Below are 26,437 nucleotides of genomic sequence, written 5' to 3' on the forward strand. Positions count from 1 at the left end.
TAAAACTGGCTTAAAAGCAACTTTAATCAATCATATTCACAAACCTGAACAACAAAGCAATAAGCATTTCCATTAACAAACCTAATGTAGCTCTAGGATCGAGTCCTGTACAATACTACAAAGTTGAATACAAGTTTCCCACCCTGCACAGCCAAGAGGAGACACCTCATATAACAAACAGAGACAGCTTGTAAGTTACTATCTAAACTTCTTATCAGCTATAAACCATGGAAGTGTTTTTATGACTTCTTGCCTCACAGCAAACTGTCTCCCAGAAGCCACCATATAGAGCAGATATCTGTTTGCAACAATTTCTAATAAAAGTTTGCAGCTCTGAGACTACCACTTCCTGAAAGAAAAAGAAACGAAGTGACAAATATCAAATAACCAAATATCGGCCTGATGATCATGTTTAACTTGCTCACCGCAAGATACTGGATATATTGGCATGATCCAGGGTCACTGAGTTTAATATGTCACAAATATAGGTGCAACATGTCTCCCAGTTTGAACCAGTGGACTTAATAGTGGTATTAACTATAAGTAAAACTAACCTATAATTACATATACCTATTGAGTTCAAGGTTATATACGGAATATTTAATATTTAATACACAACCAAATGTTATACACATATACATCCAACACATTACAAAAAGTAAATTCGAGAACAGAAAGACAAGGTTTATAAGACACACCTATAGTAATGCATTAAAAAAGTAATAGGAAGTAAAATTACAGAAAAAGATAGTCATTGTAATCCATAAAAAGTAAACGAAAGTTACATTACGGCAAAGCAATGACATGCTTATCTGAAAATACCACAATACTGTTGAATTCTCAGGTCAGATATTGATTAGTTTTCAATAACAGCAGCTCTGAGACAATAAAAGACAAATAAAAGGTTTCCATAGACTTTAGATTTGTATGTTGGACAGAAATGGATTTTAAAATGGATTTTCCAAGTGTGTGTAATGGGTTATATGGTGAAGCCTTTGAGGAGATGTCTCTAGTGTCTAGCTCTTTGTAACACTCAGAGGTACGTTTCCCAACGTGCGGAAGTCTTCATAACAGAGGGCTTTGTGGTTTATTAGTAGCATGAAAACATGCATTTCTTCTTTAATTTATCAAATTAACTTCAAGAGAAAGAAAGAAAAAAGATGTGAGAAGATGACTATTTATAATATTTACATTCATTAAATGTAACTAAAAAGGATTTAAAAGTTTGATGTCATTCTTTAATAAATAAAAATTGTAATAATTGGGAAATTGCCTCAGGACTTGCTGTTAAAGGAAAGTTAATCAACTTTGGAGGTGTAATGCATCACGTTAACCCCATCATGTTTTATTTCTTAACTATAAATACCTACGTAGAATGTGCAATAAAAGTTAAATGATACATAAAATGTTTGAAAAAGAGGAAACAGTTAGTATTCAGTGTGAAGAAGAATGAGCTGTACTGATCATGTCAACGTTTGATCAAGTAAACCTACCTGATCTCCAGTTTAGAGAGACATGAAAAGTATTCAATTTTTGCATACTATTTGCAATCTTTTTTTTGTTATTGTTGTTTAAATATCCAAACAGTCTGGTGCAAGTAAGAAGTGTGAAACAATAGCTTCTGAAATATCTACGTTTATAAATACTTTATTAGTCCTGTGTATGGATTAGGTATAGGATATTTCCATTTATGTACATACTGTATATAAGTACATTGTATGATAATCATAAATAACCTCACGCTAATACAAATTGCAAGGTTTGAAAGTGTTCATTAATTTAAAAAAAAATCCTTGATTCGTTTTTTTCTTTTAATTGAAGTAACATGCAAAGACACTAAAACACAATTTTGACAAGTACACTATAGGTTCAAAAGTATGTGGACAATTCTACTGGGAATTTGTGTTCATTCAGACACAAGAGCATTAGGGAGGCCAGGCACCCGTGTTGGGTGAGGAGGCCTGGCAGGCATTTGGAGTTCCAATTTATTTCAAAAGTGTTCAGTAGGATCTGTGCGGGCCACTCGAGATCTTGGCAAACCATGTTTTAATGCACCTCACTTTATGCACAGGGGTTTTGTCATGCTGGAACAGGCTTGCACCTCTTAGTTCCAGTGAATGAAAATCTTAATGCTACAGCATACAAGAACACAATAGAGATTTGTGTGCTTCCAGCTTTGTGGCAACAGTTTGGGGAAGAACTACACATGGGTGTTATGGTCAGGTGTACACATATTTTTGGTCATATCGTGTGTGTATATTTCATTTCTGCATACTTTCCTTCTTTTTCCTCCATTTCTGTAAGTTCTGAAAGACATGTCCTCTTTGGTCTGTAGGGAAAAGAAAGAATAGTTCTTAGTTGAAGTTTTATTATGACATTTACTTATAGAATTCACTGGAGATAAGCAAATCTCCTAAGCTCACAATTAAGCAATATTTACATTTATACATACATTTATTTAGCAGATGCCTTTATTCAGAGCTAATTACAGAAGCTATGTATTTTTTGTTGTTGTTGAATGACCTTGATAAATGATGAAACTTGGTCAAGGGAGTGAGTGAATCTGCTCATAAAGATGTTCAAAATGGTTACATGTGCACCTATTGGTTTGTAATGGTTACATTACAAACATGTACACCTACCTACTACATGTTCAGTAGTGCACCTGATACTGTCTTCTCAACATAATAATGTACTGCAAGTACAATTTTGGGTTATTTATCCAAATTGTTGAAGATCTGGTTGTTCTTCAAGTCGACATTATTCCCTGCTGTGAATTTCAAATTTTGTATGCATAGCCCCATCCTCAAATACCCTTCTGTTTCTCACAAAATGTTACCTTTGTCTTTGACCTTAGAATGTAACCATCTGTTTGAGAGATTAAAGCAACTGAAATAAGTTGTCCTGAACAGTAAGCTAGCATTGCACATTCACAATATGTGATTATTATTATTTATTTATTTATTTATTTATTTATTTTTTTGTGAATGGACCCACATTGCTATTGGGACGTTAAATTAAGAATTCCCATTGATATTAAAGACTAACCTCATTCATAAATCAGAATAGGTATTGAGATAATAATAATAACCAGTCATGATTAGTCATTTAATTAGTCAAATACTAATAATGTCTACAAATATACATAATGCAGCTGCTACTGACTTGCTCTTAGTTGGAAGTGAACAGTACAGAATACTGAGCTAGAAGCAGAGATAATGATCAGACCAGCTTTGACCCAGGAAAGTGAGCAGCAGATGAAAAACCTGGCATTCCTCAGGGGATTTATTAAGGTGGGAGAAACCTGGGGGATAATCCAAGAGCCATGTTCAAATAACCTGCTCTCACCTTATACTCGGCTCTGGCCATAGGCATTAGGTTTCATTGATTGGATTTATTGGGTTTGGTCTGGAACTGGAAACTTTTAATAAAGTGACTAATTAAATCTCTTTTGTTTCTTTTTTGGCTTTATGGTCTAAAACAGTCGAGTCCAGGGATGTAAGTGCAAAGGAATCACAAGGAACTGAAGGATGACTATTTAACGCTAAAGCAGGGTTTGGGGCTGCATGTCCTACTGATATTAGATTTACCAATACGTAAAGTTTCCTTCACAGCAACCTCTGTGCACGTTTAACGTGAATGCAACTTATACAAGTTACTTAGAAAACATTTTTTCGCCAATAACTACACTTTATCTTGAGATGTGTATATTCATTCAAATATTTCAAAAGATATTATTTTTGTATTGATGTGTGAATCCACTTAACATGACATTCTTGAAAGATCCTTTTCACATGAATCATACATTATCGGTTTGAAAAAGAAAAGAAAAAATAATTTTAAATTAGTGTCCCTCTTTTACTAAACTCTGTTACCTGAACACAATCACCTCTATGACATATTTGGAATATTCCACAAGTCACATGCACAACAGGAAGTTTCTTCACCTGAATTTCCTGAAAATCACAAGAAGGGGGAAAGTAACTTCTGTCAACCCTTTTTCCTTTATGTTCAATTATATTGTGGCATTGACTGATTAGGTCACTTTGAAAGAATAAAACTGGAAAAAATTGAATATTTTTTTTAAAAAATAATATATTGTTGACTCCCGCGACCCTGTAAAGGAGTAAGCGGTTGAAGATGGATGGATGGATGGATGGATGGATGGATGGATGGATATTGTTGACTCCATATTTGCAAATAGAATAGAATAAGCGATCTTAGATTGAATGTTGGATTAATTAATTCATTAATTAAGCTGGTCAATCATTGAATCACCCAAAAGCTTGTAGTGCAGTACTGTACAGGATGAGCTTTTCTAATGTTTTATTAATTTTTTTATTTTATTTTATTATCAAAGCACAATCCCAACAGTGATCTGATTGCCATGTACAGTAAATAACTGTACCAAAAGGTATCAGTGCACCTGGAAGACTTGTTGAGCTTCAGTACTTCAGTACAGTAGAGCTGGACTGATTAAATATCTTTTCATTATTTTGTGCACGGACATCTGCTTCCCAATCAAAAAATTTAATGAGAAATAACATTTGAATATATAACAACGCTTCCACCACATGATCTTGAATGCACTAGCTTTTGCAGTTGACCTCCTCCATACTATTCAGGAGCTTGAAAGAAGAAGGGACCTAGTGTTGGTGATTTCTGGGCTCGAGCTGTCAGTGCTGGCATGTGGAATGTGGCCGTGATGTACAGGGCTGATATGGGCAGAAGGAGTCGTCTGTCTTTCACCGCCCATGTGATCATAGCTTGCCCTGCTATGATGCACACAGCAGGACATGAACTCTGAGGGTCACTGCAGAAGAGGATCTAATAGAGGTTTGGAATCTACGTCTTTCTCTAATAACTGAGCCGGTAAAAAGCATTATTTTGGTGAAGTTAGAACCTTAACATACTGATATGCTATGAACACCGTGAAAAGAATGACAGTCTGACACATAACTATTTAATTGACAGTCGGTCTACCAGGAATTTTCATGAGTTAGGAGAAAGCTAGAGGAACCAGAGGAAACCCATGAGGGTAGAGCTTATGTCCAAACCTCCACATAGACAGTATTCAGAGTAGGGATTAAACCCTGTACTCGGGAGCTGTGAAGCACCAACACTATCTACTGCACCACCGTACCACACACAGCACTGTGAACAGGTGAAACTAACAGCCAGTGTCACTGAGAGAAGAATACTGACTTTAAATAGAGGTCAGACTGGCTTAACACTGAGATGGTGATGTGATGGTATTAGCTCATACACTAGCTCATAAAACCACGCCCTGTGGGGATCATTACTTCTTAAACAAAACCTCTTCCAGCGCCGCAGGCTACAGGAGGATCTTCTCTGACAGGCTACTAAAATAAATCATATTAATATGTCTGCATACACTGAGTATGTATTTGGGGCCCTGATTTTACTACAATCCCAAATAATGAGTACTAGGATGCACTTGGATGCAAATGCAGGGCTTTACTGGAATGCTCAAGCAACTCAAAGCAAAGTAAAAACTGTAATGCAGGCACAATCTCAGGTGATCAACAAAACAGACTTAACTAGGCAGAGACCAAATTGCAAAAAATTGCAAAATAATAATAATAATAATAATAATAATAATAATAAAAACCTTTAAGGAACAGCTTTACCTCTGACTGTAACAAAGCAGTGACACTGGAGACTCCTTCCATGAATGCTAAATAAACGTTTCCTTACAGAAAACTTTACACATATTTTTTCCAAACAATTGTTCATGTGGTGAATTCACCATACAAATCCCTGCATACATTATTAAAAACAATAGCATAAAAAACAATAACATATTAGAATGAGTGCATTACTATAATGATTTGCCTTGCAGCTGGAACTATTGTTAGAGCAGCTGTTATAGAAAATGGCTCAATGTTCAATATATAGAGCAAGCGTCCCGTAGCTATAGAATAAACCTGCAAGACATTAAAAAGTTGGGGAAAGCTATGTAATGTGCAGTTTGCTTACTTCTGTCACATGTCTGCCAATTACAAATCAAAGCAAATAGCTTCTCAGAGAGAATAATATAAATATGAAAACTCTAGCCTCTGGGAAGAATATGGACATGCCTATCAATGCTCTCTGTGTTTGTGTGTGTGTGTGTGTGTGTCCACATGTAAGTACACTTGTCTTCAAATGGACATTTTCTCTTTCATCCAACACAATTAAAAGAGAAGACGCTTTGAAATCTGAGCCTGTTATCTGCAGCTAAAAGAGCAAATACAGAGCAAAGAGAATTAAGGTAGATGACAGAAAAGTGTATGTTTGTGTGTGTGTGTGTGTGTGTGTGTGTGTGTGTGTGTGTGTGTGTGTGTGTGTGTGTGTGTGTGTGTGTGTGTGAGAACATATAGTGATGTGAGTAAAGAACACATCCCTATATATTCATATTTCATTGAGGCAAACAGTATATATGTACACATGTATACAGTATCTCACAAAAGTGAGTACATCCCTCACATTTTTGTAAATATTTGATTATATCTTTTCATGTGACAACACTGAAGAAATGACACTTTGCTACAATGTAAAGTAGTGAGTGTACAGCTTGTGTAACAGTGTAAATTTGCTGTCCCCTCAAAATAACGCAACACAGCCATTAATGTCTAAACCGCTGGCAAAAAAAGTGAGTACACCCCTAAGTGAAAATGTCCAAATTGGGCCCAAAGTACCAATATTTTGTGTGGCCACCATTATTTTCCAGCACTGCCTTAACCCTCTTGGGCATGGAGTTCACCAGAGCTTCACAGGTTGCCACTGGAGTCCTCTTCCACTCCTCCATGATGACATCGCGGAGCTGGTGGATATTAGAGACCTTGTGCTCCTCCACCTTCCATTGATCTGAGCACTGACAGGCTGACACCCCACCCCTTCAACCTCTGCAGCAATGCTGGCAGCACTCATAAATTTATTTCCCAAAGACAACCACTGGATATGACGCTGAGCACGTGCACTCGACTTCTTTGGTCGACCATGGCGAGGCCTGTTCTGAGTGGAACTATCCATCCATCCATCCATCCATCCATTCATCCGTCCATCTTCTACCACTTACTACTTTTCAGGGTCACAGGGAACCTGGAGCCTATCCCAGGGAGCATTGGGCACAAGGTGGGGTACACCCTGGACAGGGTGCCAGTCCATTGCAGGGCCTGAGTGGAACCTGTCCTGTTAAACCGCTGTATGGTCTTGGCCCCTGTGCTGCAGCTCAGTGTCAGGGTCTTGGCAATCTTCTTATAGCCTAGGCCATTTATGTAGAGCAACAATTCTTTTTTTCGGATCCTCAGAGAGTTCTTTGCCATGAGGTGCCATGTTGAACTTCCAGTGACCAGTATGAGGGAGTGTGAGAGCGATGACACCAAATTTAACACACCTGCTCCCCATTCACACCTGAGACCTTGTAACACTAACAAGTCACATGAAACTGGGGAGGGAAAATGGCTAATTGGGCCCAATTTGGACATTTTCACTTAGGAGTGTACTCACTTTTGTTGCCAGGGGTTTAGACATTAATGGCATAAATTATTAAACAGTCAGACATGTTGTTGTCATCTTTATCATCTAACATGGCACTACATGAGCGCCCATTACAAAATATTGAAAAATGTGTTGCTTTAATTTCAAAACACAAAAAAATATATATCATTTTTGGAGAATGTAGTTTATGATAGTTCATGATACATTTACATTTTAGATTTTGTTGTATTATGTAACAAATTACATTTAGTAAGTTCATGACAAATGGTGCGTTGGTCCTGCTTTGTATAACAACTGTATAACAAAATTAACCTGGCTGACTCTGGAGACTTTCTCAGTTTTGTCTACTGAAATGTGGTAATTACTCTGAGAATTCCTATGTGAATGTCTCAGTCTGTTTCCTCTAATTAGGACTCTCTGACCTTTGACCTTTGACACAAGTGCCTGATGGCAGGTCATGACGTCGAGCAGGAAGCAGATTTACCTTGTGTAAATATGTCAGCAGATAGATAATGACCTCCTATATTATTTTCACAATACACACTGTAACTAGTTCAGTGATTTTGCACCATTTTTTAATCTTTCAGTTTTCCTCATTCAGGTAATGAAGGGCTTTATAATCACCTATAACTGTGCATACAGGATTCGTGGGACTGCAAAGGTTAAAACCGTCTCTTAAAGAAACCAGATGGCAGTGATTTAATGTTTCAGAGAATGTCTCACTACTAAGCTGGGTGTGAGAAGCAGAATCATGAATCTTTGTTATAGATCATAAAAAGTATTTTAGCTTTGGTCATATCAACCACATTAGTAAAAAAAAATCTCTACAATTAAAAACTTGACCAAACAAAACACATTTTGCATTTTGCTCCTAATGAAAAGTTATGTTTCCTGGGAAGGTGTATCATATCAGAAATTCAAATCTTAAATAACAGCCCTAGGATGAGTTCAGGATAGTCTTTATGAGAACCAAGGATATAATTTTTTTTTTTTTTTTTTTTTGGAAGTGCAAATCATTTGGACCACCCACAGCATCAGAAATTCTTGTCATACCTACAACCATAATAATCTTATTCTGGGTTGCCAGATTACTTCCCGCCACTCAGCAAAAAGGGATTCAAAGAATGACGGCTAAAAGCAGGACATTCACTGCTCTGGCACACATACAGGAAGTCGAACACCCTACACTCATATGCTGTGGACTAATTATCACCTCTCTTAAGTGCCCCAATTGTAAAACAGCTCCTTGAGTCCTTACAGATTTAGCCTTTCTAAAAGCACACCACATTTTCAGGATGGCCAGCAAAGGGTAGGTAAAAAAAGCTCAAGAGTAGGGACAGCTGGAGAGAAGAAAGATGATGAACATGCAGTCAGATGAAGACTACTGTATACTAACAGCACATACCAATAACTCGGTAGAAAATTCTCTATACATTTAACAAAATTGACTGCTGTGAGACAAAACCAACTCAGGTAAAAAATGTTTAAACTACAACCTATTTTTCCATGCTGATAATAGATTGTTTAATGAGGGTACAATAAAGGGTTGAGGTGCCCAGGCCATTTTTAGAAGGGGGCAATTACTATTGCATAGTAATTTACTATGTAATTAAAATTGGATGTAGAAAAAATCTAGCTGAAAATATATCTCAGAATAAGGGGACATTTAGGACTAGTGGTTAATTTTACACTAGGTGCAAACATATCATTAATTAACTATCATATATAATACAATTCATGTACTAATTTAGCTGTGAATCAAAATAAAACTGCTTAAACGTTGCACTGTATTGGCTTACTGGTTTCCTCTAAACTTGATCATTGTATTATTATTCATGTTTAATACTATGAACATCTTTAATAGGCAGGAAGGCACTCACATTCCCTTGTGATCATATTACAGAGAGAGAGAGAGAGAGAGAGAGAGAGAGAGAGAGAGAGAGAGAGAGAGAGAGAATTATTAGACTTTCTTGATTTTGTTCAATGACACTGGTAAATTAATAAAAATTCAAATGAAAATATAAAGACATTTGATGAGTTTAGATGGCTTTCCATGATATACTATGATATATACACTGATCAGCCATAACATTAAAACCACCTGCCTAATATTGTGTAGGTCCCCCTTGTGCCATCAAAACAGCTCTGACCGATTGCTGCATGAACCTCACAAGACTCTGAAGGTGTGCTGTAGTATCTGGTATTTCTCAGTCCATTACTGAACAATTTTTGCAGTGTGGCAGGATGCATCCTGCTGGAAGAAACCATTACCATGAAGTGGTGTACTTGGTCTGCAACAATGATTAAGTAGGTGGTACGTGTCAAAGTAACATCCACATAAATGTCAGGACCCAAGGTTTCCCAGCAGATCATTGCCCAGAGCATCACACTGCCTCCGCTGGATTCTCTTCTTCCCATAGTGCATCCTGGTGTCATCTCTTCCCCAGGTTAGCTACGCACACACACTTGGTCATCCACATGATGTAAAAGTAAATGTGATTAATTAGACCAGGCCACCTTCTTCTATTTCTCCATCCTCCAGTTCTGATGCTCACGTGCCCATTGTAGACATTTTCGGCAGTGGACAGGGGTCAGCATGGGCACTCTGACCAGTCTGCAGCTATGAAGCCACATGTGCTGCAAGCTGCGATGCACTGTGTGTTCTGACATCTTTCTATCATAGCCAGCATTAACTTTTTCAATTTGTGCTATAGTAGCTCTTCTGTGGGATCGGACCAGATGGGCTAACCTTTACTTCCCATGCACATCAATGAGCCTTCGGTGTCTATGACCCTGTTGCCGGTTCACTGGTTGTTCTTCCTTGGATCAATTTTGGTAGGTACTAACCACTGTACACTGGGAACACTCCACAAGCCCAGCAGTTTTGGAGGTGCTCTGACCCACTCTTCTACCCATCACAACGTGGCCCTTGAGAATTTCACTCAGATCCTTACGCTTGCCCATTTTTCCTGCTTCCAACACATCAACTTCGAGAACTGTCTGTTTATTTGCTGCCTACTATATCCCACCCCTTGAAAGGTGCCATTGTATAATGAGATAATCAGTGTTATTCACTTCACCTGTCAGTCCTTTTAATGTTATGGCTGAACAGTGTATATTTCAGTATAAAGGCCAGTGCCACCCCAGGGGCCCTCTTAGACACGACTAGCATATGTCTAGTATTGCAGCCGCAGCGTGGCTAGCAGGTATGAAAAAGAGTCTCTGTGTTTTCTGCCTCCCAACTACAGAGAAATATGAGCCAGCAGATCTGCACAAGATCCTATCGCATAACTCCAAAACCACACGTCTGGGCTACAAATATAGTGGCAAAGAAAGAAGGTATGAAGCTTTATAGGGAAATTACAAGAGCAGGTGGATGGTTGGTGAATTAAATGAATGGGCAGGCTGTACCTGACTCACAAGATTTGGATGTGAGCCTTCTGTGTGCTGCCAAACACACATCAAAGGAAACCGACACACATGGAGGCATGCACACACTGCAGTGTTACACTGAAAGTGAGGATAGATGTAGGCAACTCTGAGATGAAAAGAGTAGTATGGTCCAAGAGATATATCGGATGGCTGATAAAATTGGGTGATAATAAATTTCCAGAGGCTACTTTTGTACTGGCACCAGTGAAAATCACACATGATGAAACAAAGACAATATATATTTAAAGGGGACCTATTATGCAAAATTCACCTTTACATGGTGTTTGAACATAAGTGTGTGTCTGCAATGTGTGTACACAACCACCTATAATGGTAAAAATCCACCCACTCCTTTTTTATATTCCCCATAAATCATAAACAGTGTCTCAGAATGAGTCAATCATGCTTTCTATCCAATGTGATGTCACATTGGAACAGGCCCCACCCATGACTGGTGATGGACTCTGCCCTATTAGCATAGATCCTCCAAAAACACATTCTGCACTGAACTAAAAAATACCAAAATCAAATGACAGGAGGCTTAAACTCAAGCTCTTTAATAAGTATATTTAACAGCGCAGATAGCTCAATAATAATTACGAATACAGAAAGCCATTTTATTATTCATTAATGTTTTGGGGTTTTTCTACTTAAATTTTTTTTAGAATAATAGTGATATTTCTGTTTTGTAAACACGCTTAATTAAATATTAAAACTCTTAAAACACTTATGAAACCAATAAAGACCTTAATGTCAATCATGCCACAAGCACAGAACTCAGTTGAGATTTTTTTTTGTTATTTCTTGTTATTATTAATTGCACTAGAGACACACTATGAATAGCAGTCTTGGTTACGTTTCTCCATATAAATAATTGCACTGCAGATCATAGACTGTTCAATGCAAACTCTTACAGCACAAAATGTACTTTATATCAGCATCAAACACAGTTAAAAAAAATTTCCATGCTATGACTGCCACGTTGGCAAGACAAAAAGCTGCATCAGTACCCTACCAAAACACACCTGGCTTATATTACCACACAGGCATATGTATTAGGAGCTTGGTTTTGGTAAATACAGATTTACTATAATTATACTTTTCTCTGTAGCCCAGATCCAAAAGCTTATATGATGGAGAGATCAAGAGTATGAAGATGTGCTATGTACTGCTGGTGCATCCTTAGGTTCTTTAGAAGTTTAAGATAAATAAATATGTAATCAACCGTGTTTATAAATGAAGCTTGCATTTGAAACCCAAGGCAGTGAAACATGCTAACTGAGATAATCAGACCAAAGCTGGTTAAATAGAGTGCAAGCGGTTCGAATGTTTAGTTTCATGTTAAAGTAACTGTATCATTGGACAGTTTAATCCTGGTCTTCCTGTTGTTGAAAATTTAAACAGTTCAGTCTACATCTCATTGCCATTTTTATGATTTGTGACTACATGTAACTACAGGCCTTTATGCATACAAATTGCTATCTTTTTTTGATATTAGAGTAACTAGCTCTGTTGGAAAGCCTTCGGCACGGCTCATCTCAGACAAGCAGACACACACCACTTACTCCAACTCTGGTGTGCGGCACTTAAACAGCTCCTCAAGCATGGCTACAGGTGGCCAGGTGATACAGATAAGGGCCTGTTACCACATCAAACCCAGGAAGCACAAGCACACTCACACACTCTCAGCTACATGCACACGTTTATTATCTCCACACTAGAGCACACAGGGTAATCCGTTCAGGTCTGAACCAGTGTCAGACTACAGTCATAAATCCTGCTGTGCTCAGACGACAACTTGACACGTTTTCAGGACGATGTCCCTGAACTTGTCTAAACAGATTGTACTGCATGTTCTAATTATCAAACTGTTTGTGAATATATGTACTACATTGATTTAGCTGAGCATGCCTAATTGATTCATATGTGCAATTAGGCGGGTTTCCCAATCCTGGTGTTCGCGCAGTAGGTTATAGCAGTATTTCCCAATCCTGCCTCCTTACCACACCTGTTTTAAACTCACAAAGAGCTTGTTAAGGAACTGAAAAGATAAATCCAGATGTGTTAAGACCAGGGAAACACCAAGACGAATCAGTGCACTGAATCGAACAAAGCATTACCGATACTTTTGCTATATTTTTAACTGATATACATAAGAAATAAAACACATGGGGTATGTTGCTGTAGGAAAATAATCAATGATGGGGTGGTGAGAGCTATAGTATACAGTTATAGAAGAGAAATGATTACATGTAAATAATCACACTATTCAGTGGCTATGTTTACATGCATCAATATTCCGATATTAATCAGAATTTGGCAATTAGTATTAAACATTTTTTAATTGCATGTAAACACCTTATTCAGAAAATCCACTGAAAAGAGATATATAGGCATGCTCCAACCACAAGGAATTCTGGGTGCTAACAGATGCTTATCTGTAGGCTAAGTATTTAGGCATGGCAATTCCGGCATACAACAACCATGTATACAGGAATATCCGATGCCTGTATGCATATAAACATCGTATTCGGAATATGGCTGCAAGCTGAATATAGACCTTAAACATCATTTGATGTGCATGCAAACATAGTCAGTGTCTCCCAGATGAGGTTAGGTTCCCTTTTGAGTCTGGTTCCTCTCAAGGTTTCTTCTTGATGTCATCTCAAGGAGTTTTTTCCTTGCCACTGTTGCCTCTGGCTTGTTCATTAGGGATAAACTTAAATTTAAACATTTATTTCCAGATCTCTATGAAGCTGCTTTGTGACAATGGCTATTTTTACCAGTGCTGTGTAAATGAAATTTAATTAAATGTTGTGTGACATAAACTGGAGTTGCTATTACCACACCAAATTTGATTATTTTCTGTAACAGCTTATATTGAAATGTTTTATAGACGTGTGTCTTGCCTTTGAAACTGAGTGTTTATTAACAGACCAACCTACTGCTGTCTCACAATAAAATAAAATACAGCTGTCTAATTGCAAGTTTTGTCTCTTTGACCACTGGGAGAATGGTGTTGTGATTTGTAAACACAGTCTGTTATTTAAAATACTTACGAGAAGACAATTAACCCCCCTAGAAATGTGGAAATGATTCATCCGACACTGATTTGAAAGCATGTGAAAGCGCACCCACTTACTGCAAGATAATAGGCCAGTCGCATTCACAAAATCAAGGTTAATTGCACCGTTGCACATTATTGCCGGTCATTTCGGTTGAGTTGATCTCCAGCCAGTAATTTAGCAACTAAACCAGGTGGGATAAGTGACAGGTGTCTTAGATTTATATCTGTCTTTGTGTTTCCTCTCAACACTCACTCTTTTGTCTTTCCTAAGGTCTGTTTTTAGACTTTCCCTGGCATTTTCTCAGGGCTTTTCCACAAGTAAAATAGCAGCAAAGTCAGTGGTAGGGCTGAAAAATTCTACCTATGAGTATATTGCTATTACTACTATGAAACCATAAAGGTTGAGCCTTGTAGCATGCTGTAGGCATAAAAGAAAGCACTTCTAGCTATCATTTACTGTCCACCATGACTTGCACACATTGTAATGGCTTATTATTATAATTTTCTAATAAATTTAAGGAAATCCAACCACCTCACCTTGTTATTTTTAATTCGCACAATTCTTTTCATGAAACAAATTTCCATGAATGTGAAGAAGAAATGAGAAAGATCCGAGCATATAATTACATACAGTGGGGCAAATAAGTATTGGACATGTCAACATTTTTTTCAGTAAATATATTTCCAGTGAGGTTATTCACATGAAATTTTCATCAGACTTTGGTATTAACTCAAGAAATCCACACATATAAAGAAATTCAAACATCAAAGTCCATAAAGAAAGTTGTGTGTAATAAAGTGGAATGACACGGGAAAAAAGTATTGAACACGCTAACTGAAATTTATTTAATACTTACTGGAGGAGCCTTGTTTGTAATGACAGCTTAAAGACGCTTCCTGTATGAAGAAATGAATCAGCCGCAGTATTCAGGTGTGATTTTGGCCCATTCTTCTAAACATATTGTCTTTAAATCTTGGTCAATTGGATTTGAGTCAGGTGATTGACTGGGCCATTCTAACACCTTGATTTTTTTTTTCTCTGAAACCAATTGAGAGTTTCCTTTGCTGTATGCTTTGGATCGTTGTCCTGCTGGAAGCTCCACCCACGTCTCATCTTCATCATCCTGGTGGATGGCAGCAGATTCTTCTCAAGAATCTTCCGGTAAAAGGCGCCATTCATTGTTTCTTCAATTATATGAAGTCTGCCAGTACCATGCGATGAAAAACAGCCCAACACCATGATGCTTCCACCTCCAAACTTGGTATAGTGTTGGTATAGTGTTTTTAGAGTGATGTGCAGTGCCATTTCTTCTCCAAACACGGTGTGTAGTATGGCAGCAAAAAAGTTCAATTTTGCTCTCATCTGACCAGACTACACTCTCCCAGTATTTCACAGGCTTGTCCAAATAAGTTGTAGCAAACTTTAAACAAGCTTCGACATGCCTTTTCTTTAGTAATGGAGTCTTTAATGGAGCGTGAGCAGTGGAGTGCATTGTCTATTGTTTTCTCTGTGATGATGGGACCTGCTGCCTCCAAGTGTTTCTGGAGCTCTTTCCGAGTTCTTGGTTTGTGCCCCTTGGCTCTTGGGCTACTCTTCTGACTTTTCTTCTGACTCCCTGGTCAGAAGTCTTGTGAGGAGCTTCTGTGTGTGGCCGGTTGATGACAGAGTGATGTTGTTTCCACTTGCGGATAATGGCCCCAGTGGTGCTTACTGGAAGATTCAGAAGTTTTGAAATACATCTGTATCTGATTCCATCAAAATGTTTGCAACAATAAGGTTGCAAAGGTCTTGGGAGAGCTCTTTGCTTTTACACATCATGAGATGTTTCTTGTGTGACACCTTGGTAATGAAAAGCCTTCTTACAGACCATCAATTTACTAAACCAGCTGATATTAATCTGCACAGATAGGAGGTATAATTACTTTCTAACTACTTACGGATTTCAGCTGGTTCTTTGCCTTACCGTGCCTTGGAGAACTGCTTTTCTTAGTGTGTTCAATACTTTTTCCTGTGTCATTCCACTTTATTACATTTTATTTATGGACTTTAATGTTTGAATTTATTTATATGTGTGGATTTCCTGAGTTAATACTGATGTCTGGTGAAAATTTCATGTGAATATATTTACATAGGAATTTTTATTTACTGAAAAAAATGCTGACCCGTCCAATATTTATTTCCCCCACTGTAGCTGATGGGTATAGACCTCACTCAGGGGCCCTTGCTAAAAGGGATTTGAACACTTTCTGATTTTTAATAATGCATGCTAGCGGCAAATGTTAGCATTGTTATTTAGAAGAACACGGGTATGAAACAGTACTTCACTGATCTCCACAGGAATAAAACTTAAACTAGTTTTTCTATGGCATAAGTTAGTTTCTCTACCCAAGCTACATCTCTAAAGAACATAGCACTTTTTGGGGAAAATCTGAAACATAACACCAAGGTAATAATGCCTGTGCAAGAGGTAAACATGGATCTTTTGGTTTATACATGTCTGTGTGTGTGCTCGGCATGCAATAACCTGTGTGTGTGTGTGTGTGTGTTATATTTCACTGTGAGAGGTGATAGTATACGAGCTGGTATAAAATGAGATATCGAGCCAGGCTGAGCTATAATGTTACATTCCAGTGTATATATGGGATTAAAAATAACTGTGATAAAGTAATGCATTAAACAGGCATGTTCTAGCACTTCATCTTAAAACAGTGTACATATAATAAATACTTATCAGATTAAGAATCAATCAATTCACAAACAGAACTATGAACATTAGCTAACATAGGTGGTAGTGTAGAGCTTACATGCATAAACATACAGAAGTGTATATCTATGTGCTCGCATACTAAAGCACACATGGACACAAGCACACACACACACGTACACACACACTAGCCGAGAGGAAAACCTGAGATCTGCTTTCTCCAGAATGGCGCCAAAGGAGGCATTAGCAACCATGCCTGGTGTGGTGTGGGGTCAGCTCTGACTGACATGGCTGACAGATGAAAGCATTAACTGTGTTCTTTACAAAGCCTGACCTATAGCCAACACTTGACCCTTTACTCCACTTGGGCTGGTAGTATTACTCAGATTCTGTTTCATCTATTGCAAATTAAAATGAGCATCCATCAATATACTGAGGATATGGATAGTATTACACATTTACGCTGACTGATGAGTAGTGATAAGTGGGTAATTAATAGTCTGATGAGCAATATTCAGCAAAGAATTTGTTCTTTTGGTCATCAATGGTTGTATTTTTCCAAAACTGACCTGTACACAGAAGTTTTAAGAAGAACTAACTACTTTAATGATCTGAATAAGAGAACAGTGTGGATGCACAAAATGTAGTTTTTTTTGTTTTTAATACCGTAGGTCTAAATTTTAAAACTAGTCACCTCTAGTTAAATCACATTATACCATAACCCAGTATGCATTCTGCTTGGCCAGAAGGTGTTGATCAATTTTTATAACAGCTGCTCTGTCAGTCATTCTGGCTGCCAGGCAAGTCACAGGGTAATATTAATGCTTGTTCTAATACGTTATCATTTCTATCATAACAACTTTCACAGTGACACGCGTGGCGGATGATGTACATATTCTAAGTCTAATAATAAACTGAATAAAAACCTATAATAAAACCTATACCTATACTGATATTGTGAAGTTATCTGCAAGGAGATGTTTATTTAACATTCATGGAAGAAGTGCCTTCAGTGTCAGCGCTTTGTTCATTTTTTGCCTTGTTAGAGAGAAAAGGAGAAGCTGGTATGGGAATGACTGTTTTTAACTGTTATAATGTAAGTTACATGTTTCGTGGAAGTTTCACAGATAATTATATATGGATAAAAAAACATGATAATTGATAGAATTAAAAATAAGAGGAATAAAGCACTTCAGGACATGCTGTTATAGGAAAATAATTCTGACAGCAGCGCCAAAATTACAGCAAATCAAGACTGCCTTTACTAAAGTTATTATTGGAGGAATTTTTTATTTATTTATTTTAATTCACTATTTGCCACATGCCAAATCTTATGTCTACACTTTTACTCTGCAAAACTGACATCTCATGAAGTGAAAATATCTTGAATGTAGTCATATTTATCTACTATTTCCTGTTTAAACATTACGGTAAAGCAAATATATGATTCTATAAGCTATTTATATATATATATATATATATATATATATATATTCAATAGTTTTGATCTATTGGCAGATAATTTAGCAAATTTTAAGCCTTTATTTATAGAAAGAAGAAAAAGAAAACTTAAAAGCTGTAAAACATGACTAGAAATAGGTTTAATAATCTTATATTTGGATTTTCATAATGTTTTAATGGGAAATATTTGATAAATTTGACTATATTTGAGATATCTTCACTTGCTAAGATGTCATTTTGACAGTGTGTTTTGCATTCATATCATACTGTATTTTGAAGAGTTTTTCAGTCACTTTTCTGGGAGATCACGACAGCTGTTGAGAACAAATATCTAATGAAAAACCAAACGTTCTTGGTAAAACCAACTGTAAAATGCCAGTTAACTACACATCTTGAAGTAAGAGTGGTGCTTCACTTCAGTGACTTCTTCAAGGGTTCTTTGTGGGTTTCATAGTATTCTAGCCTTTACAATGGGGAAACACTGTTGCGGAACCTTTAAAGGTTCCCCCAGAGGAACAACCAATGAACCCATACGGTTCTAAATTTGATTTTTTTTCTCCAAGAGTGTGATCTCTGATAATATTGAGTCATATTATATTAGTGAACATTAGGAGTGTTGAGGAATAGATTGCACCCAAGCATTTTTTTTTTTTTAACTTTTTCACTTTTATTGTCCTGCTGTTGTATTAACTTACATTCTAAATATTTATTTTTCCCTTTACTGCAATGATCTATTCACGTATGTCTAGAATATATTATATTGTAAATTAAATTTATATTGTCAAGTAAAATTAAAATGTAATCCACAACCAATGATCTGACACTATAATATGGATAATAATTAACTGTCTTGCAAGCACACCTTCACTTGATTATTGTTGCTTTGTTCTTTCCCAGTTTATTTTAACATTTTATCTAAAATTTTTAGATTTATGTGATAGTTTTTAGTGCTTTTCTGCCATTGATCATTAGAGGAAGCTGTATCTGCTGAAAGGTCAGTGATGCAGGTCTCTCATCAGCAACACAAAGCTGTATGAATTCCCCGGGGAAGTGAAGACAGATGTGAAGCTACCGGGGCCTCTAACTGTTCCTGCACAGGTGAGCTGCTAACATGTTGTCACATATAGCACTCTGACAGAGAAAAGCCCTGCCACAAGGGCCTGTAGGTATGTAAGCTGGCCTAGGCCTGCCTGACTAATCACTGAGATGGCTGTGATGACAGTATGTTCTCCTAAATTTCAGGTATTCAGTAAAGTTGTGTGATTTTTCAAGATGGGTTGACTATGCATACCTTTTTTTCCCCCTTTACTTCCTGCTAAGTAAAATAATTGAAAGTATATGATTCTTTATTTCACATGCAAACAGTGCTATGAGTTTTAACTTTAGTCTAGATAAACTTAATTTGCAGCTGTTTCGTCTAAAGTGTTGGCAAGGTCTTGCAAATACTATAGAATATTACTTACTATTTTAGTCATTAGGCCATATACTGTAACATGCATGGCTACAATTACAATATTGATTTCCACACAAATAAGTCTTTGAGTATTGGTGTACAAGTCTTTCTGGAATTATATGTTTCTATATCAAAATACCATACAAAGCAAAGACCGAAACAAAGAACACCACAATGTGAGATTATCCTATATGATCAAGACACTTTATCTTTGTAATAACAATTTATACTGGAGATTAAAAAGGCTGGAGACTTTTTAACATAAAGGTGGTTGTTATCTTGCTCTGTTCCTGTCACACAACTCCAACCATTTTCCATGCAATACATGGAACAGGATTGCTTCCAGGTTTCTATAACAGAAGATCGGACAGTAGCTCCAGTAGCAAGGTTTATATAATTGCACTTGTTTTAATACAGTATAACGTTTCTATGATTACAACTTAGGGAGTTGTGTGGCAGATGCTCTAGATTAACAGGGGGAAAAAAGTGTATAATTGTTGATATAGTGAAGTTTTCTATGGGGAGACTAAAGTACAATAAAGCACTGTTTTATTCTATATGCTGTTATTAGACAATAATAACAGAGATTATTCTCCTATAACCGCATGCCACCAAGTGTTGTATTCCCTACTTATTGGTCTGGTAGTGAAGAGGAAGCAAAGTATAAATATAGACTTAACCTATTAACTACCATTACCAAGGTTCCATAGAAACATGACTATGCAGGTTAACATGTTTGATTTAGAGCTATGACCAACATTAGAAGTGACTCAATTCCAGAAAACTACAAACACCTGCCAGCTTATCAGTAATGAATAGATTGGATATTTTTTTGCCAAGTGACAATGATGATCAGTTTAAAAATTACAGACTAGGCTGTATTTATAAATTGGGATTGCTAAACTGGGAATATCATATATTTATTTCAAGTATGAGTGATACACTGACATGATTTTTAATATTGTTCTACCATGTGCGTGTGTGTGTGTGTGTGTGTGTGTGTGTGTGTGTGTGTGTGTGTGTGTGAGGGCATAAAAGTGTGTGCGTGTGGATATAGAACTCACCATTGCATTTTCAGCTTCAGCTCATCTTAGAACTAGTCATTAAGGCAGATGTCAGTGAAGCACACACGAACATCACGCACTGTTAGAGGGAACGTAAAGAAAGACGGAGTACTACACCCAAAATGCCATCTACATAGGCCACAGCCATTTACTCACAAACAAGAGCATAATAATATCTCAGATCTTTCTAGATGCAGACTGGATATTTTCATTCACCGTACCTGCATTGTTGTTGCTGTTGTTCTCATTAAGCACATCGTTCAGAGTCTCCACGGAGGTCTTGTTGGAGGCTGTTGGATCATCATTTAAATCCACGACTGCCAGCTCGGTCGGCTTCTCAGCAGGAGGTTCAGTGGTCTGAGACTCAGCTGGGCTTTCCTTAACCTGCTGATCAGCTTCAGTCGGGGCTGCAGGGGAGAATATGCATTAACAGACATGACGAGAATAAAATCATGTAAACTCCATTTAAAATGAACTCCTTCTATCTGAATTAAGAAACAAAGCAGATAACATTTTGTAGACGGCATTGGTTACTGGAACTGGATTAACTGGAGCATTAACATGTGTCACAAGATGCTAGCTGATTAAAATGATGTGTGCTCTGGAATATCAGTTTTATCGCATATGCATACAGTCACAACCAAACATTATCCAAGTGATTATCTTTATTATCGAGTTCTTGTAGATATTAGCCTGTTTTACTTGGCATGTGTGAGTGATTAGCAAAAACTATTAGAGTCACTACAGATACGAATAATCATCTGTCCTTTGCAATATTTGCTACTCAGTGTCTTTCACGTTCTAGAATTTTCCTCCCCATGTATTTTTCTCTTCTCTTTTTCTGTTTTGTCTAATGTATTCATTTATATTTTGATGTAAAGTTGCCTTTTTATTTGTTGAAGTGCAAAATCTTTCTTTTTCTTTTTCAAAAAAATATTTTTCTATTCATTTTCTTGCCTTTTCTGTATATGTGGGTTGTATTAGTCCATACAAATGTACAGTGCCCTCCACTAATATTGGTACCCTTGGTAAATATAAGCAAAGAAGGCTGTGAAAAAGTGTCTTTATTGTGTAACCGTTTGATCTTTTGCCTAAAAAAAAAAATCACAAAAATACTCTGCTCTAATGGATGTCAAACAATTGCAAAGACAACACAGGTTTATCAAAAAATATATTTGTTAAACATAGGTGCGCAACAATTATTGGTACCCCTATGAATTAATATGAGAAAAATATATTTGAAGTATATTCCCATTAATATATATATATATATATATATATATATATATATATATATATATATATATATATATATATATATATATATATATATATATATATATATATATATATACACACACATATATATGTGTAAATATGATAAAATACATAGGCCAAATTCACAAAATGGGAACTGGTTATAAGAAAATAGCCCAAGCACTGAAAATGCCCATTTCCACCATCAGAGCAATATTTAAGTAGATCCTTAAGACAGTGGCTTTCAAAGTGGGGGCCACCAGGGGGCGGCTCAACAATTTGGCGTGAAAAATAAATAAATACATGGTTTAAATATATAATAATAATAATAATAATATATAAAAATATGTAATATGTAATATATACCTGGAACCTATCCCAGGGAACATGGGGCACAAGGCGGGGTACACCCTGGACTGGGTGCCAATCCATCGCAGGGCACAATCACATACACATTCACATGCCCATTCATACACTACAGACACTTTGGACATGCCAATCAGCCTATATATATATATATATATATATATATATATATATATATATATATATATATATATATATATATATATATATATATATTACTACAACATGTTATTTGTAGCAATACATATTAGAATCACATTTGCTATACCTAACTCCCTTTTGCAGCAACTTACTTGTGTGAGTCTGGCTTTTCCACTTTAAAAATACTTAAAACAAAACACAGAGCACGTCTACATGTGGACAATGACATGCGTATTGCAGTGACAGTCATAAAGCCCAAGCTTGACAAACTGTGTTGGAGCCACCAAGTCCATCCCTCCCAATAGTATGTTTTCTCTTTCTCACTCTCAGACAACCACACACACACACACACACGCACACACACACACACACACACACACACACACACACACACACACAGAGTTAATTCCTAATGTAATGTAATGTAAAGATGTAAGATGTAATTACTAATAAATAAAAAAAAGGGGGGGGGGGGTACATTCAGAAATCTGTATTTTTAATGTGTTTTAAAGACATGTTGCAAAATGGCCTCGATCAAATGTTAATGCCATTTGGGGCGGCCTTGCCCTGGAAAAGTTTGGGAACCCCTGCCTTAAGAATCAACCTGGAACTGGATGCTTGTCTATATTGTCTAAGTGCACTGTGAAGAGGATGGTTCAAGTGGCCAAAAAAATCTCTTTGTCTCCCATTTGTCTTTCTTTGCCTTTGTCTATGTTGCCGTGTTTTGTTCTTTGGTTTATGTTTAGTCTGTGTCACAGTGTTTTGCCCCAAAATCATAGTGTCTTTTTGTATGTTATTTAGTTCTTCATTAAACTTTAAAAATCTGCACTTGCATCCGTCTCAACCTCCATAACGTGACACCATGGCCATCCCAGTCCCCTGACTTGAAACCTATAGAAAACCTGTGGGGTGAACTGAAGAGGAGAGTCCACCAATGTGGACCTGGAAATTTGAGGGAACTGGAAGTATTCTGTGTGGAGGAACGGTCTCAGATCCCTTGCCATGTATTCTCCAACCTCATCAGGCATTATAGGAGAAGACACTGTACTACCTCCCTTTACCAAGAAAACAGCTCTAAGTATTCTCCAAAAGGGTGCCAATTATTGTGGCACACATATATTTAACAAAGATCTTTTTTTTTTTTTTTTTTTTTTTTTGATAAACATGTGTTGTGTTTGCAGTTGTTTGATATCTGTGAGAGCAGAGTGTTTTTGTGATTTTTAAAACAAAAGATCAAAAGGTTCAACATTATTAGCCCTGTAACTTGCATACTGTTAACAAAGTAAGGGGAAACAAATTACAGCTACAAGTTATAAAAGAGTAGAAATTTTTCACATGTAATGAAAGAAGGAAGCTGGAGATTGTGTATCCAATTTCCACACAATTCCAACACGCATTCCAACACACACTCTCGCTCCATCTCTCTATCTCTATCTCTCTTAAACCTGCAGGGCTTGTGCAAGAGATACAGCTGGTCCTGGTGGGAAAACAGAGACACCTGGTTATTACCAAGTACTGTATGAAAGGCTGTAGCGTTTGAGTCATAGCTCAACTGAAGCACATCAGTATTACTCACTCATGGGCCAAGTGCAATCCACGCCTTTCTCTCTTTTCATCTCAGTTTTCCACTGTATGCTTAATGGCTCTATGGATCATACTCTAATCTACAGACATGGGACCAAAGAACTTAAAAGACGATTATTAGCCTCAACATGGCTAATAATTTGTCTTGGTGTTGACTGTCTGTGAAAGTCCTGCAGATGTTAATATTTATTCAGAGAATACAAATTGGGGTAAAAGTGATAAGTAACATCCGTATTAAAAGTTTTATATATATATATATATATATATATATATATATATATATATATATATATATATATATATATATATATATATATATTTAAGTGTGAAATAAGACATATTCTGCCCTTGTTTTGCATTGTGTACCTAAAGAGTTCTATTATTACACTAATTATATAGATATAAAGCCATTATTTTAGTGATTGTTTATAATTTTAAACAACCAAAGCAGAGATTTTATAGACCACCTGCTTAATACTTATTATAATATATAAAACATATAAGACTATATACAAACTGCAAGTGAATACATTTAGAGTTTCCTTAATCCCAACATGACCCTAAAGCAGTATTCCAGCATGATAAGGACCCCAAACACGCCTCCAAGATGACCACTGCCTTGCTAAAGAAGCTGAGCGTGAAGGTGATGGACTGGCCAAGCATGTCTCCATACCTAAACCCTATTGAGCATCTGTGAGGCATCCTCAAATGGAAGGTGGAGGAGCACCTAATGGTGGCCACACAAAATATTGACACTTTGGGCCCAATATGGACATTTTCACTTAGGGGTGTACTCACTTTTGTTGCCAGCGGTTTAGACATGGCTGTGTTGAGTTATTTTGAGGAAACAGCAAATTTACACTGTTACACAAGCTGTACACTCATTACTTTGCATTGTAGAAAGTGTCATTTCTTCAGTGTTGTCACATGAAAATATATAATCAAATATTTACAAAAATGTGAGGGGTGTACTCACTTTTCTGAAATACTGTAACTACATTTGTCTGCACACAGCAAAAATGGCTGCATTTTCAGAGATAAATGAGTTCTTTTGCTACAGTAATTTCTGTGAGAAGCATTTCCTTTGGTTTCTCAATGTCAAACCCTGAATTGTGTCATTTTCACAAGAAACTTATTACACACAATAAATATAGAAAAGGCCAGCTTCCTGTATACGCCATTTTCAGCTAAGCTTTTTTCGCAAACTTTTCCAGTTCCTCTTTGACACACCAGTCCTGTTTTTAAACAAGAACTCCATTTAGCAGTATCTTCGATTATCATTACCTCTCTCTCACTCCTACTTCCCAAACTTCTAATCATACACATATGTTTCAAATGAACAGATCACTATGTAAACATGACTTATTGCAAAATATTCCCCTTAGCACATCACTAGTGACGTAAACAAGCTTTTATATCTGCGTGCATGCTAATCTTGTTTTTGAAATTTGCTCAGTGCAATCTGTTACTTAATATAATCATCTGAACTCTTTGAATCTTTCCACTTCGACTTTGTCTCTGCCCTTTGGATTTGTTTATTTTTTCAACCTTCTCTTTAAAACCTTCAAAATTCCTCCAATTGTATTTAGATGCGTGTTCGTTTGGACCATTTTAAATGTCATCAAGTCAACTTGTCTTGTCACACACCCTACTATTGACATGAAAAATACTATAACTTCATACACAAGCTCACTTAACTGAACACATCATGAAGCATGAATGGCCATAAACACCCTTCACACACATAGACAACAACAGACATAACATACACAGTAGGTTCACACCTCCATGGTGAAAAAAAAAAAAAGAATTTATGATGACTAAAATGCATAAAATAAGCAAGCTGTTAAACAACAGTAAATCATACACTACCTTTAATATCAACACATTCATTCCACATAAGGTCCTCTAAAATTGACAAGAGGAACAGATGAGTTTAGAAATCTAGGTAGTGGTAAAATTTTGATATGTTGTCAAGATTAAGAGGAACATAAACCAAGTGAAGTTTAAGACGAACCAGAACTAAGACTTCTGCTTCCTGCAATAAGATATTGAATAACAGTGGAATTTTGGGGTTCTTATAAAATGTGAGCAATAGCTGTTCTTTCACTCTTAACCTAAGTAAACCTAAGAAAATGTAAGTTTGAAAATGAAACGTATATTTGTCAGCTATAGATGCCTTCATAAAATCTACAGGTTCCAGTCCTTTAAGACTGTCGCTGTCTTAGCATTCCATCTAGTGGTGGGCGCCGATATTAACTGCTCAAAGTATGGTTTGTGCTCTGTCTCATATGGTCTTTTAAGTATCTTTAATGGATTTCAGTTGTTTTTAGAATCATCTTGTGGAATAAACTGATTCTTAATCTAACTGATAATTAATGTCATTTCTACAGTTTATTTTTTT

The 26,437-nt window shown here is 36.7% G+C and overlaps 1 protein-coding gene across 2 annotated transcripts in view; it reads right to left on the minus strand.

Moving 5' to 3' along the window:
* Nucleotides 1-26,437, minus strand: part of si:dkey-27h10.2 (uncharacterized) — a 32,563-nt gene continuing 6,126 nt past the window's right edge. Inside the window, exons 9-11 of one of the 2 annotated variants that reach the window (XM_053679890.1) lie at nt 20,907-21,092; nt 20,686-20,764; nt 2,191-2,329 (exon numbers count right to left, since the gene is read on the minus strand). In XM_053679890.1, coding sequence (XP_053535865.1) covers nt 20,718-20,764; nt 20,907-21,092 — 233 coding nt within the window. In that variant the 3' untranslated portion in view covers nt 2,191-2,329; nt 20,686-20,717. Of the gene's footprint in view, nt 2,330-20,685; nt 20,765-20,906; nt 21,093-26,437 lie in introns of both variants that reach the window. The other variant, XM_053679889.1, reaches the window with a different exon arrangement.

The sequence above is a fragment of the Ictalurus punctatus genome, chromosome 3 (assembly GCF_001660625.3).
Source record: "Ictalurus punctatus breed USDA103 chromosome 3, Coco_2.0, whole genome shotgun sequence".
Classification (NCBI taxonomy): Eukaryota; Metazoa; Chordata; class Actinopteri; order Siluriformes; family Ictaluridae; genus Ictalurus; species Ictalurus punctatus.